The sequence below is a fragment of the Dendrobates tinctorius genome, unplaced genomic scaffold (assembly GCF_039654945.1).
Source record: "Dendrobates tinctorius isolate UK_male_01 unplaced genomic scaffold, ASM3965494v1 ptg000090l, whole genome shotgun sequence".
NCBI classification, from domain to species: Eukaryota; Metazoa; Chordata; class Amphibia; order Anura; family Dendrobatidae; genus Dendrobates; species Dendrobates tinctorius.
In genome coordinates this window covers 7,215,813-7,229,761 of record NW_027361758.1, presented here as the reverse complement: position 1 = coordinate 7,229,761, position 13,949 = coordinate 7,215,813, and the positions used below count along the sequence as shown (strand labels likewise).

The 13,949-nt window shown below is 44.6% G+C and overlaps 1 protein-coding gene across 3 annotated transcripts in view; it reads right to left on the bottom strand.

The window, feature by feature from the left end:
* Positions 1-13,949, bottom strand: part of KNTC1 (kinetochore associated 1) — a 292,839-nt gene that overhangs the window by 90,722 nt on the left and 188,168 nt on the right. For all 3 annotated transcript variants that reach the window (XM_073586034.1, XM_073586035.1, XM_073586036.1), the window contains 6 exons: positions 11,249-11,465; positions 11,080-11,153; positions 6,935-7,145; positions 5,927-6,039; positions 5,794-5,843; positions 5,220-5,298 (listed from right to left, as the gene is read on the bottom strand). In XM_073586034.1, the coding sequence (XP_073442135.1) occupies positions 5,220-5,298; positions 5,794-5,843; positions 5,927-6,039; positions 6,935-7,145; positions 11,080-11,153; positions 11,249-11,465 (744 nt within the window). The remainder of the gene's footprint in view (positions 1-5,219; positions 5,299-5,793; positions 5,844-5,926; positions 6,040-6,934; positions 7,146-11,079; positions 11,154-11,248; positions 11,466-13,949) is intronic.

Genomic DNA, 13,949 nt, shown 5'->3' with positions numbered 1-13,949 from the left:
CATCATCAGATATTAAACTTGCTAGAAAATTAGGCCTCAGCCTACACCCTGATTGACCCTGGGCTCCAACACCGCCAGTTGCTGCTCAGAAGTGCCGTCTGCACAGAGAAAAACACTAGCTCCTGTGTTAGTGGGGTTCAGCAACGCCAGCTGCTCCCCTGCTGTGTGTCCGGCAATGTCTCCCGCTCCCTCCACATTCACACAACATCAGATATTAAACTTGCTCCAATTAGGCCTCAGCCTACACCCTGATTGACCCTGAGCTCCAACACTGCCAGTTGCTGCTCAGAAGTGCCGTCTGCACAGAGAAAAACACTAGCTCCTGTGTTAGTGGGGTTCAGTAACGCCAGCTGCTCCCCTGCTGTGTGTCTGGCAATGTCTCCTGCTCCCTCCACATTCACACAACATCAGATATTAAACTTGCTCCAATTAGGCCTCAGCCTACACCGATTGACCCTGGGCTCCAACACCGCCAGATGCTGCTCAGAAGTGCCGTCTGCACAGAGAAAAAACACTAGCTTCTGTGTTAGTGGGGTTCAGTAATGTCAGCTGCTCCCCTGCTGTGTGTCCTGCTCTGTCCACATTCACACTACTACTGATTTTAATCTTGCTCCAATTAGGCCTCTGGATCCACTCTGTCTCTAGTATTTACCCTGGGCTCCAACACTGCCCGTTGCTGCTCAGAAGTGCCGTCTGCACAATCAACATTTGCTCCTGTGTTACTGGGGTTCAGTAACGTCAGCTGATCCCCGGCTGTGTGTCCGGCGATTTCTCCTGCTCTGTCCACATTCCCACTATTACAGACGGCACTTCTGAGCAGCAACTGGCGGTGTTGGAGCCCAGGGTAAATACTAGAAACAGAGTGGAGCCAGAGGCATAATTGGAGCAAGTTTAAAATCAGTAGTAGTCTACAACAGATATTAATCTTGATCCAATTAGGCCTCTGGCTCCACTATGTTTGTAGTATTAACCCTGGGCTCCAACACTGCCAGTTGCTGCTCAGAAGTGCCATCTGCACAGTCAACATATGCTCCAGTGTTATTGGGGTTCAGTAATGTCAGCTGATCCCCAGCTGTGTGTCCGGCAATTTCTCCTGCTCTGTCCACACTCACACAACTACAGATTTTAAACTTGCTCCAATTATGCCTCTGTCTCCTCTCTTTTTGTAGTATTTACCCTGGTTCCGTTCCAGCACCGCCAGCTGGTTCCCGGCAGTGTCTTTGGCACAGGTACTCCCTCCTGCCCAGCCTGGTTCCAGCACGCCGGCCGTTTCCGGGTAGTGTCAACGTCACTTTGCCACCAATACGTTGTCCTGTCATGTTGCGGCCGGGTTAGCCGACTCTATGCCTTTGGCTTAGGTGCCTCCTTCTCGGTATCCGAGTTCCAGCAACGTCTGCTGGCCCTTGGTAGTGCTTTCTGGCACAGGTACCTCCTGCTTAGTAACCGGGTTCCAGTACCATCAGCTGGTCCTCGGTAGTGCCATTGGCTCTTGTTCCTTCTGCTGCCCCTCCGGGTTCCAGCACCGTCAGCTGGTCCTCGGTAGTTCCATTGGCTCTTGTAGCTTTTACTACCCATCCGGGTTCCAGTACCGTCAGCTGGTTCTCGGCAGTGTCTTTGGCTTAGGTGCCTCCTTCTCGGTATCTGAGTTCCAGCAAAGTCTGCTGGCCCTTGGTAGTGCTTTCTAGCACAGGTACCTCCTGCTTAGTAACCGTGTTCCAGTACCGTCAGCTGGTCCTCGGTAGTGCCATTGGCTCTTGTTCCTTCTGCTGGCCCTCCGGGTTCCAGCACCGTCAGCTGGTCCTCGGTAGTTCCATTGGCTCTAGTAGCTTCTGCTACCCATCCGGGTTCCAGTACCGTCAGCAGGTTCTCGGCAGTGTCTTTGGCACGGGTACTCCCTCCTGCCCAGCCTGGTTCCAGCACGCCGGCTGTTTCCGGGTAGTGTCAACGTCACTTTGCCACCAATACGTTGTCCTGTCGTGTTGCGGTCGGGTTAGCTGACTCTATGGTGCCTGCAGTTTAGGTGCTTCCTATGTGGACTGCGAGATCCGGTAATAAAGGCTGGTTCCGTAGTGCCAATAGGACAAGCACCCCCTGTAGGACTGTGGGTTTCGGTAACTGCGGTCGGCTCACGGCCTTGCAACTTTGTTTTTCATGGGTACCTTCTGCTACCCATCCGGGTTCCAGTACCGTCAGCTGGTTCTCGGCAGTGCCTTTGGCTTAGGTGCCTCCTTCTCGGTATCCGAGTTCCAGCAACGTCTGCTGGTCCTTGGTAGTGCTTTCTAGCACAGGTACCTCCTGCTTAGTAACCGGGTTCCAGTACCATCAGCTGGTCCTCGGTAGTGCCATTGGCTCTTGCTCCTTCTGGTACCCATCAGGGTTCCAGTACCGTCAGCTGGTTCTCGGCAGTCCCTCAGCCTTCTTGTACCTTCTGCTACATTTCCAAGTTCAAGCTTTTTGAAATGGTTTTTGGTAATCACTCTGGATCTCCCTGACGACGACTCTGAAGACGACGACCCTGAAGACCACCCCGAAGAAGACGACAACCGCGAAGACGATGACCCTGAAGACGACCCTGAAGACCACCCCGAAGAAGACGATGACCCCAAAGACGACCTTGAAGACGACGACCCTGAAGACCACCCCAAAGAAGACCAAAAAGATGACCCTGAAGAAGATGACCAAGAGGACAAAGAACATGAAGACAACCACCAAGATACAGAACAACAAGAGACGGAAGACCAAGAAGCAGAAGACCAAGAAGCAGAACAACAAAAAGCAGAAGAACAAAAAGCAGAAGAACAAAAAGCAGAAGAACATTAAGCATAAGACTAAAAATCAGAGCAAAAGATATTATCTAAATTATAAGCAGAAGAAGACTAAGCAGTGTATAGGGGTGAGTCCGTTCCTCCTCGTGGTGCCCCTAGAAAATGCCTGCTTCTGCAGGCCAAACTGAACACGGACAAATCCTGTTGTAAATCTTTTGTGACAGGCAGAACGGAAGGTGTAATCTTCAAACTTTTATAGATAACTACAGGAATGCCTGTCACAAATAAGAATATGATGAAGAAGAAGAATAGGAAGAAGATGAAGAAGTAGAATATGAAGAAGAATAATAGTTGAATAAGAAGAATATGAAGAATGTAAAAAAAAAAGAATAATAGGAAGAAGGTGAAGAAGAAGATGAATAAGGTGAAGAAGAAGTTGATGAAAAAGATGCTGCTCCTGCTGAGGATCATGAAGGAGAAAGTGTGGGAGAAGTAAAAAAGAAGGTGAAGAGCATGGAAGTAGTGAAACATACATATCTGACAAGATATAAAAAAGGTTAATAGAGTCAATATCTTTGTAACTCCGAACGTCTTAAAAAAATAAATAAATAAATAATTAACTCCTGCTATTACATTTGATTGGGCTAAACATCTATGCCTTTAATGTCTCCTCCACCTCCCCCAATACATTCTACATTATTCTTAGTTGTTTTCCTTCATGTAGAATTAACCTACAAGGAAAGAAAGGGTTTATTTTAATTCCGATATTTCTGTCCCATTGACTTGCATTGGTTTCCGGTATCGGAATCGGCGATATCCGATACTTTTTAGGTATCTGTCCGATCCAATATTTCCCGATATCGGAAGGTATCGCTCAACACTAGTGTTGAGTTTATATTTTGTTCAGTGCATACATACACGCACACACACACGCACACATTATATATACATATACACACATATGTTATTCTATGTTTTATTACACAACAAATAGCTTTTCAGATACAGTGACTCTGCTAAGAAACATTGTCGGTAATGGAAAAAAGTGTATTGGGAATTATATACAGTGACGGTAAGAAGACAATGAATATTTTTTTCTGAGAAAAATAACTTCCCTTTGTATAAAACTTCTATACATAACAATTGGAACTATAAGTCCTACATAATAAGATGATCCACAAAAGGTAATATTAAAATAGCATGCTTATTAAATACACATAAAAACATGAAAAACTGAAAACTGCCCAGTAGAAGGCGCAATGTACCCTAATAACCATAATAGCGATGCAGGTAATAGTATAAAAGGTCCAAAACCACAGTATACATCATAAATCACATATGGTAGAAAAAAAATCATCACATCACGGAAGAAGCTTGTTGCGAAACGCGCGTTGGGAGGAGGAGGCTGCGGTGCCCATCGCTATTTGTGCTGTGTTCAGGTATTGTTACTCCGTTTATTCATGTTCACATCTAATTTATCTGACTCACGCTGGAGTTGTTTACTTAGGAGGATTGATTAGGGGACTTAAGGCCCTTTTACATTTAGCGATGCACCAGCGATCCAACCAGCGATCCGACCCGGTCAGGATCGCTGGTGCATCGCTAAATGATCGCTAGTGAGCTTTCATACAGAAAGATCTCACAGCGATGCAGCAGCGACGCAGCGCACGATACTTACCATTCACACACAGCGATCCTGCGTCCTCCCGCCCGCGTCCAGCGTCGCTCATCGTCACAGCAGGAAGTCTCAGCAGGAAGCGCCCGACGAGAAATGGAGCCGGACATTCTCGCGCGATCAGCGATGAGCAGCGGGGGAGCCGGTCGTTGGTAAGTATCACACATAGCGATATCGCTAGCAATATCGCTATAACGTCACAAAACCAGTGACGTTTTAGCGATATTGCTAGCGATATCGCTTAGTGTAAAACCCCCTTTAGACTGGTTGGTCATGTTGCCGCTACATTCAAATGGGTATGATTTTTTCAGCTATATGAGATTCATGATCTGAATTTTGGTCTAGGATTTTTTCTATCTTTGATATTATTTGCATTGCAATTATTGTTAGTAGGGGATGGATATGGGGACATAGACTTGTGAGTCATGTTGCCGTTATATCTAGATAGATGTGATGATTTTTTCTACCATATGGGATTTATGATGTATATTGTGGTTTTGGACCTTTTAGACTATTACCTGCATCGCTATTATGGTTATTAGGGTACATTGCGCCTTCTACTGGGCAGTTTTCAGTTTTTCATGCTTTTATGTGTATTTAATAAACATGCTATTTTAATATTACCTTTTCTGGATCTCTTTACTTTATTTCGGCAAGGGTTTACATATAAGTCCGGAATATTGTTGTATGTATATGTATCTTGGAAGTGCCAGATTCTAATTATCATGGGACAACATTGGTATATTTATAATAAGATTATGTAAAACTGTAATGCTTACAGATGTGGTGGAGGTGGCTATTGCATATAGTATTCTTGAACTGAAATCTAGAGGGTACGGCTGAAGGAGGTATATAATTCTGCAAAATAAGAGAAAAATAGAACGATAACACTGTAAGCATCAGTAATCAACAATGCAACAGGCGTCCATGGCTTGATATTAACATGAAGTTCCCACAGGGGTCAAAAATTATATACAAGCATGTTTTTGGAGAAGTGGAAAAATCTAGTGGTCAGCCAAACCAGTATTTTGCTATCAGCTATCTAGCATGCATGGTTAGCTTAAAGGGACGCCTACAATCAGAAATTGTCTTACTATGTGATAAATTATTTTTAAAATATTTTTGCCAATGTCTTCTATTTCCATATCACAATATGTATTAAAAATCAAATAATTTTCACACTGGCCACTGGGGCTATTTTAGACTCTAACTTAAAGTTTTAGCAAATCTACAATGAACAGACTCTGATCGTATCTTTTCTTTTGTATTATTAATTATTATCCAATTATCTAATGAGCCTGTGTAAAAGTCACTGTGAATTGAGGGGGATCATGCTTCCAGTTTACTACATACCTGCTGAGACCCTCATCTCCCCGAATGTCACCCAATAAATCTTTGTCGTTCTGTATAACAAAAGTAAATAAAGAGAAACGTTTTTATTTTCTTTTTATGCTTGGTAATTAAATAAAGGAATGGCTGTACTCACAGATGCTTGTGACAGTGTATTCGGGCATAGCCATTTATCGAGGAGCAGGTCACGAATTTTATTAACACTCAGGTTGTTGACTTCAGCTATTTGCTTAGCCATTGTGTGGATATCTAGAAAACAAAATAAAATAAACTGCTCAAAATATAAAGAGAACACTTAAACAACAAAATGTAACTCCAAGTCAGTCAAACTTCTGTGAAATCAACACTGATTGTGGTTCAATTTCTCCTGCTGTTGTGCAAATGGAATAAACAACAGTTAGAAATGATAGGAAGGTCACTAACATCCATGTGTCTGCTCAGTAAGTGTCCAGGGTTCCATTTATTTTTTTGAGCAGCATAATACAAACCGAAGGCTTGAAAGAGTTTCAGTAGGCATATTATATAGAGGTCTTATTCTAATCAAACATTATGACAATTATTCTGCAATATAACTTTTTTCCATTTAGTGGAGATTATTGAAAACAAATGTCAAACTTATCAAGAAATCACAATAAAGTATATTAAAGGGAATCTGTCACCCCTTTTTTGAGATATCATATAATGATATCATTCAATTGTGTGTCATATATGGATTCTCTTAGTATTTTGCTTCCCCCTGACCCCGCACCTTTCATGCATAAATACCTTTTTTATATCGGTTCAGATGTATGTAAACTGCCGCTTTCCGGTCCGCTGGGCGGGGCTTATTCAACTGCTCCCCCCCTCCGTCTTGCTCTACGCACTTCTTCTTGTGTAGAGCAAGACAGGGAGGGGGGAGCAGTTGAATAAGCCCCGCCCATCGGACTGGACAGCGGCAGTTTACATACATCTGAAACGATATAAAAAAAAGTATTTATGCATGAAAGGTGCGGGGTCAGGGGGAAGCAAAAGCACTAAGAGAATCCTTATGTGACACACAATTGAATGATATCATTATATGATATCTCAAAAAAGGAGTGACAGATTCCCTTTAAATGTGAAATAAGAAGAAACACAAAAATAAAATTATTTGATTTGCACAAACCTGGATAATCTCTGCCCGTTGGGTTGCGTATTCTTTCCTCCACACTACTGTGCTCAAACAGTGAAACAATAAGGGTTGCTGGTTTACCAATCTGTTTTAAGAAATCTGGAGTGTTTACTTTGTGCGATATTAGTACATTTTCTGTGGCCGATCGTTGGTACTGTACGCTTAGCTTCTTTATTAGTGTCTCCGCTCTTACATGAGATTCTTCCTTTAACGATAATAAGGAAACAACATGTAAGAGTGCACTGTAAAAGTTATGTACCTTACATATACAACAAGGTGTACAAGAGATGGCATTTATCTATATACCGTAGTTTAGTTTTGTACAGATCAGTTTGAGAAGGATACATCAAATTAGTATTGGAAATTTTACAACTTTTGAATGACATTGACCTGTTCTTGAGAAAATTACAAATTTTATTAACTGGTCCCATCATAAAGAAACATGCAAGATGATTCACTGCAAGTGGTATCTCCCAGTAGTTGCTTGAAGGGAGTCTGTCAGCCCATTTTAGCCCTATCAGCTGCGGCCACCGCCATCAGAGGCTTATCTACAGCATTCTGTAATGCTGTAGATAAGCCCCCGATGTAACCTGAAAGATAAGAAAAAAAGAGTTAGATTATACTCACCCCGGCAGTCCAATGAATGTCACCGTCCCGTCCGGCGCCTCCCATCTTCATACAATGATGTCCTCCTCCTTGCTTCTCCCTCGTCTCCTGTGCACGCGTACTTTATCTGCCCTGTTGAGGGCAGAGTAAAGTACTGCAGTGCACAGGCGACAGACCTCTCTGACCTTTCCCGGCGCCTGCGCACTGCAGTACTCTGCTCTGCTCTCAACAGGGCAGATAAAGTACGCGTGCGCAGGAGCTGAGGTAGAAGCTAGGAGGAGGACATCATCGTATGAAGATGGGAGGTGCCGGACCGGACCGCGACTCCCACCGCCCCCCCGGTGAGTATAATCTAACGTGTTTTTCTTATCTTTCAGGTTTCATCGGGGGCTTATCTACACCATTACAGAATGCTGTAGATAAGCCCCTGATGGTGGTGGCCGCATCTTATACGGCTAAAATGAGGTGACAGATTCCCTTTAAAGGGGTTATCCGGGGATATTTTTTTATATTATGGGTTTAAGAACTTTTTTTATTTACTGTATTTTATTCACTTATATAGTGCCATTAAAAAAACACTCCCATCAGTTTTTATGCTCTAAAAAATTACAAATCACATTATATAGCATTGTCTACTTACAATTGCTCTTTTTGGCTTTCTACCAGCAATTTTTTCTCCTTTCTCCGCTCTAAGTAGAAACAAGAAGTCTCTTTTCCTTGCCTAAATCTTTTCCCTCTAACTCCTGACCCAGCAGCTCCATTCCTCAACCCTGCAGGGGAATTTTGCAGTGACCCATGAGTCAGGCAGGGAAAACTGACCTCCTGTTTTTACTTAAAGCATAGAAAGCTTCAGTTTTTCAGTTTTTAATCACGCGATGTCATAGACCTAATGGAAAATTTTAAGTACACAATGCGATATAATAAGATTGCAATATATTAAAAGGATAAAAACTCTGATAGGAGTGCTTCTTTAATTCCACAGCGCTTTACAGATATTATTGGCACTGTCCCTATTAGGCATCATAATCTGGATTCCCTTTCAGTATGTCTTTGGAGTGTGGGAGGAAACCCACGCGTAACTCTGAGTGTTGACCCAATGCGCCACGGATTGGGCTTACCTTGGAGGGGAGTAACTAAAAAGACTGCCTGGGTGTTCACTACAGCCTCTGATGGTGAGGATAGGTTTTGCCGCCAGTAGCCACCAGAGGTACTACTCCAGGGCAGTGCTCTGGTCTGCAGCAGCTGATCAAAGGGTCAAAGACATGGGAACGAGGTACAGGTGGATAGAGGCACAGGTGGATAGAGGCAAAGACAAGGTCAGACAATCCGTGATTTATTTATGCAGCCGATGTGAGGATAAACGGGCAGGCAAGCCAGATGAAAAAACAGGAGAGACAATACATAAGTGCACCTTACAGGAATCTAGACAGAGACTGAACTAGAACCTTAGATCAGGCAAGGAGTCGTGGGAGGAGCTGTCTGATATAGAAATAGTTGATTGGCTGGGGAACCAAAACCCTGTAGAACTCAGTAGGGTTAAATTCCTGCAGGATCTGGCTGTGCCCTACTATAGCTGTGAGGAAACAGCATACAGATGCAACAGTTCTGAGCAAAGAGGACAAAGATAATCAGCGTAGAGACCACGGTGAGTAAGACGGCGCTGAGGAGGCATGCCAGTTAACGCCGTGACACCATGTAAATAAGTGGAAAACATACAAATTCCTTGAATATGTTGCCCTTGGTAAGATTTGACCCCAGTGCTGCAAGACTACAGTGTTAACCACTGAGCCAATGTGCTGCCCAACTCACCTGCCTGCACCCATTTCTGCCAGCTCAGAGCAGTCATTGACCACTTCTTACAGTGATTTTCCAGCTGCAGGTGACGTCATGTATTGTTCAACATCTTTATCAACGATTTAGATGAAGGAATTGAGGGTAAACTGATTAAATTTGCTGATGACACAAAGCTAGGAGGGATAGCTAATACTAGAGAAGAGAGAGAGAGGATTCAAAAAGATTTAAATAAACTGGAGAAGTGGGCAGCAACTAACAGAATGGTTTTTAACAGGGAGAAATGCAAAGTACTACATCTGGGCAATAAAAATGGAAAAAGCATATATAGAATGGGAGGAATAGGGCTAAGTGACAGCACATGTGAAAAAGACTTGGGTATACTAATAGATCACAGACTGAATATGAGTCAACAGTGTGATGCAGCAGCAAAAAAGGCAAATGCAATTCTAGGATGTATTAACAGAAGCATACAGTCTAGATCACGTGAAGTCATTATTTCCCTCTACTTCTCTTTGGTCAGACCTCATCTGGAATATTGTGTCCAGTTTTGGGCACCACATTTTAAAAAAGACATCAACAAACTGGAGCAAGTTCAGAAAAGAGCGACCAGAATGGTGACCGGTCTGCAAACCCTGTCTTATGAGGAAAGGTTGCAGGATTTGGGAATGTTTAGTTTGCAAAAGAGAAGACTGAGAGGAGACTTAATAGCTGTCTACAAATATCTAAAGGGCTGTCACATTGTAGAAGGATCAACTTTATTCTCATTTGCACAAGGAAAGACTAGAAGCAATGGGATGAAACTGAATGGGAGGAGACACAGATTAGATATTAGAAAAAACTTTTTGACAGTTAGAGTGATCAATGAGTGGAACAGGCTGCCACGAGAAGTGGTGAGTTCTCCTTCAATGGAAGTCTTCAAACAGAGGCTGGACAGACATCTGACTGGGATGATTTAGCGAATCCTGCTTTGAGCAGGGGGTTGGACCAGATGGCCCAGGAGGTCCCTTCCAACTCTACGATTCTATGATTCTATGATTCTATGTCGGCAGAGCAGCTGCTCGTCTATGTTGACAGGGTGTTATTGATGATGTCATACTGACCGACACTCAGCCCACTGCTTAACTGAGGGGAGCTGGCTATCAATCAGCACGATATTGGCAGTTACACCCCGTTGACAGACACTGGAAGTGGAAGGAGCTGCTCTGCTGACGTGAGGTCAAATGAAGCAGTAAAAAAGTTTAGTAACTATCTGTCGGTCAGTTTGTAGCCCCATGGAAAAGTGAACATGATACATTTGTTTCGCCCAAACCAAAGGCAGCATTAATCCGGCACTGGCTACTTTATTGCAGTTGTGCATGTCTTACTCAGAAACGGTGCAGCAATTATAAGAAAATGTACTCTACATTTCAAATTGTTATTCTGAGGTAGGTACCCCACCAGGATCACCATCACTGACAAGGGTGTGTTTATATGGTGAGACTTATCAGTCTAGAGAACCCATTGGGGACCTGCCTAAAACTAGTCATCAGAGTAGCACAGTCCCCAGACAGCTTGAATCTGATTTCATATTGTCCATGGTTAAGGCAGCATGAATCTGCCGTCAGGTTCCCTTTAAATGCTTTATACACCAATTCCTTTTTTTTTTTTAAATTGTTTGCTGAAGCTATGTTTTTTGTTTTTAATGATAATACATACTCTGCAATAATATGGCTTTACTATTTACATCATTCAGGTCTTACCTTAGGGGATGTGTTATTTTTCCACTTTTCTGCCAAATGGAGACAGAATTTTAGTGCATGAACTTTATCGGGTCCTAGAATAAATCCAAGATCATTAGTAATTTACCAAAATAAAAAACAAAAATGATACTGATACAATGAATACCATAAAAGCGAAAGCTCTACTTGCCAGTTGGTAGTTCTTGTGCAATCCTATGCGCAATAGCTGCCGCCCACTCTGGGTTGCTGATAGACTTAAGGTATGACTGGATTGTCTCCACAGTCTTAGCAGTTTCTTTGTTGATAAGAGAAGAGCATTCGTTATTCTTCAGTTTTAAAGCTTTAGGTCTTAAACTTTTCTCAAAAACATGCTTCACAGAAGTCATGTACAGAGTGTCCAGTGAAACCTAAAATTGCAGATAGAGCATTAGACAAAAACAATAAGACTGATAAGGGTGTTTAATATGAAAATGTTTTCAGATTTATAATTTAACCCCTTCCTGATGGGTCTATTTTCCATTTTTGCTTCCCCGAGCCCTAACTGTTTTATTTTTCCATCCAAATAACCATATGAGGGCTTGTTTTTTGCGGGACTAGATGTACTTTGAATGGAATGACACCGTTAACTTTATTATGTTACTGTATATACAGGAAACTGGTGAAAAAATTCAAAGCGTGTTGAAATTGCTAAAGTTATGCAATTAAACCATTGTTTATTTACCACGTGTTTTATTCAGTAAAACTTGCCTGGCAATAGGATTCTCCATGTCAGTACGATTTCACAGATACCAATCAAGTATAATTTTTTTTAATATATCTGAGTGGCGAAAAAATATGTGGAAATTTGTTGCTTTAGTCACCATTTCCTGACACTGGTAACCAGTAGCGTAGCTACTGGAGGGGCAGAGGAGGCCGTTGCCCCGGGTCCAGTCACATGCAAGGTCCCACTGGAGACATGGCCACTTATGTCATGAGGCCGTGTCTGAGGTGTCAGGGAGAGAGCAGCACAATGCCGGCTCCCCTATCTGACAGACTCTGCACAGTGGCAGGTTGCAGCGCCTGTCTGTGCAGTGTACGGTGCTGCTGTCTCACCCGAGGAGCTGCTTACCAGCCAGCAGCAGCTGCAGTTTCTGCCATGCAGGCTCTGCTTGTCTCGGCCACACTAGGTCCTCATGCCCTCTGTGTGCATTAAACTGGACAAAAATATATAAAGTGCTCTCAGTGAGAGAAACAAAATAGGAATGTTGTGGGTATGATACCTTTTAATGGCTAACAAACAATGAGCTTGGAGAGAGAATCCTTAATTAGGTAAGATTACACAGGTAGTAGACTGAAGGAGTTCTTTTCTGTAAAAAAACACTAATCTTAAACTGGACACTTCCTGGTCCTGTCTCAGTCACTGCCTGCAACCTTAATCAGTAAGTGGGGATGGAATTTATTAAATTCATTCAGCTTGGGCATGTTATGTTCACTGTGGATGTGAGAGGATGGAGGTATTGTGAGGCAGGGGGGACAGAGCACTTGGGGTGAATGTGGGAGCTGAAGTGGGGGAGGGGAAACAGGGCACTGGGGGTGAATATGAGGATGGGGTATTGTGGGGGCTGAAGTGGGGGAGGGGCAACAGGGCACTGGGGGTGAATGTGAGAGGATGGGGTTTTGTGGCGGAGGGTGGGACAGGGCACTTGGGGTGAATGAGAGGATGGGAGTATTGTGAGGCGGGGACAAAGAATGGGGGTGAATGTGAGAGGATGGGGGGAATTGTGGGGGGCTGAAGTGGGGGAGGGGCAACAGGGCACGAATGCGAAAGGATGGGGGTATTGTGGGGGCTGAAGTGGGGGAGGGGCAACAGGACACTGGGGTTGAATGTGAGGATGGGGTATTGTGGGGGAGGGTGGGACAGGGCACTTGGGGTGAATGTGAGAGGATGGGGGAATTGTGAGGCGGGGACAGGGCATGGGGTGAATGTGAGAAGATGGGGGTATTGTGGGGGAGGGGGACAGAGCACTGGGGGGAATGTGAGAGGATGGGGTATTATGGGGAGAGGGGACAGGGCATGGGGTGAATGTGAGAGGATGGGGTATTGTAGGGGGGCAGGGCACTGGGAGAAATGTGAGAGTATGGGGGTATTGTGGGGGAGGGTGGAACAGGGCACTTGGGGTGAATGTGAGAGGAAGGGGTATTGCGGGGGGCTGAAGTCGGAGAGGGGCAACAAGGCACTGGGGTTGAATGTGAGAGGATGGGGTATTATGGGGGAGGGGGGACAGGGCACAGTGTGAATGTGAAAGGATGGGGGTATTGTAGGGGGGCAGGGCACAGGAGTGAATGCGAAAGGATGGGGGCAGGGCACTGGAGGGAAAGTGAGAGGTTGGGGTATTGTGTGGAAGGGGGACAGAGCACTGGGGTGAATGTGAGAGGATGGGGGTATTGTGAGGCAGGGGAGACAGGGCACTGGGGGTGAATGTGAGATGGGGTATTGTGAGGCAGGGGGACAGGGCACGGGGGGTGAATGTGAGGCAGGGGGGACAGGGCACTGGGGGTGAAAGTGAAAGGATGGGGGTATTGTGAGGCTGGGGGGACAGCAAATGTGAGAGGAAGGGGGTATTGTGAGGCAGCGGGGGTGAATGTGAGAGGATGGGTGTATTGTGAAGCAGCGGGGACAGGGCACAGGGGGTGAATGTGAGAGGATGGATGTAATATGAGGCAGGGGGAACAGGGTACAGGGGTGAATGTGAGAGGATGGGGGATTGTGGGGGAGGGGGCAGAGCACTGGTGGTATTGTGGGGGAGGGGGGACAGAGCACTGGGGGTGAATATGAGAGGATGGGGTATTGTGGGGTCAGAGGGACAGAGCACTGAGGGATGCATGTGAGAGAATGGGCTGTTGAGGTGTGG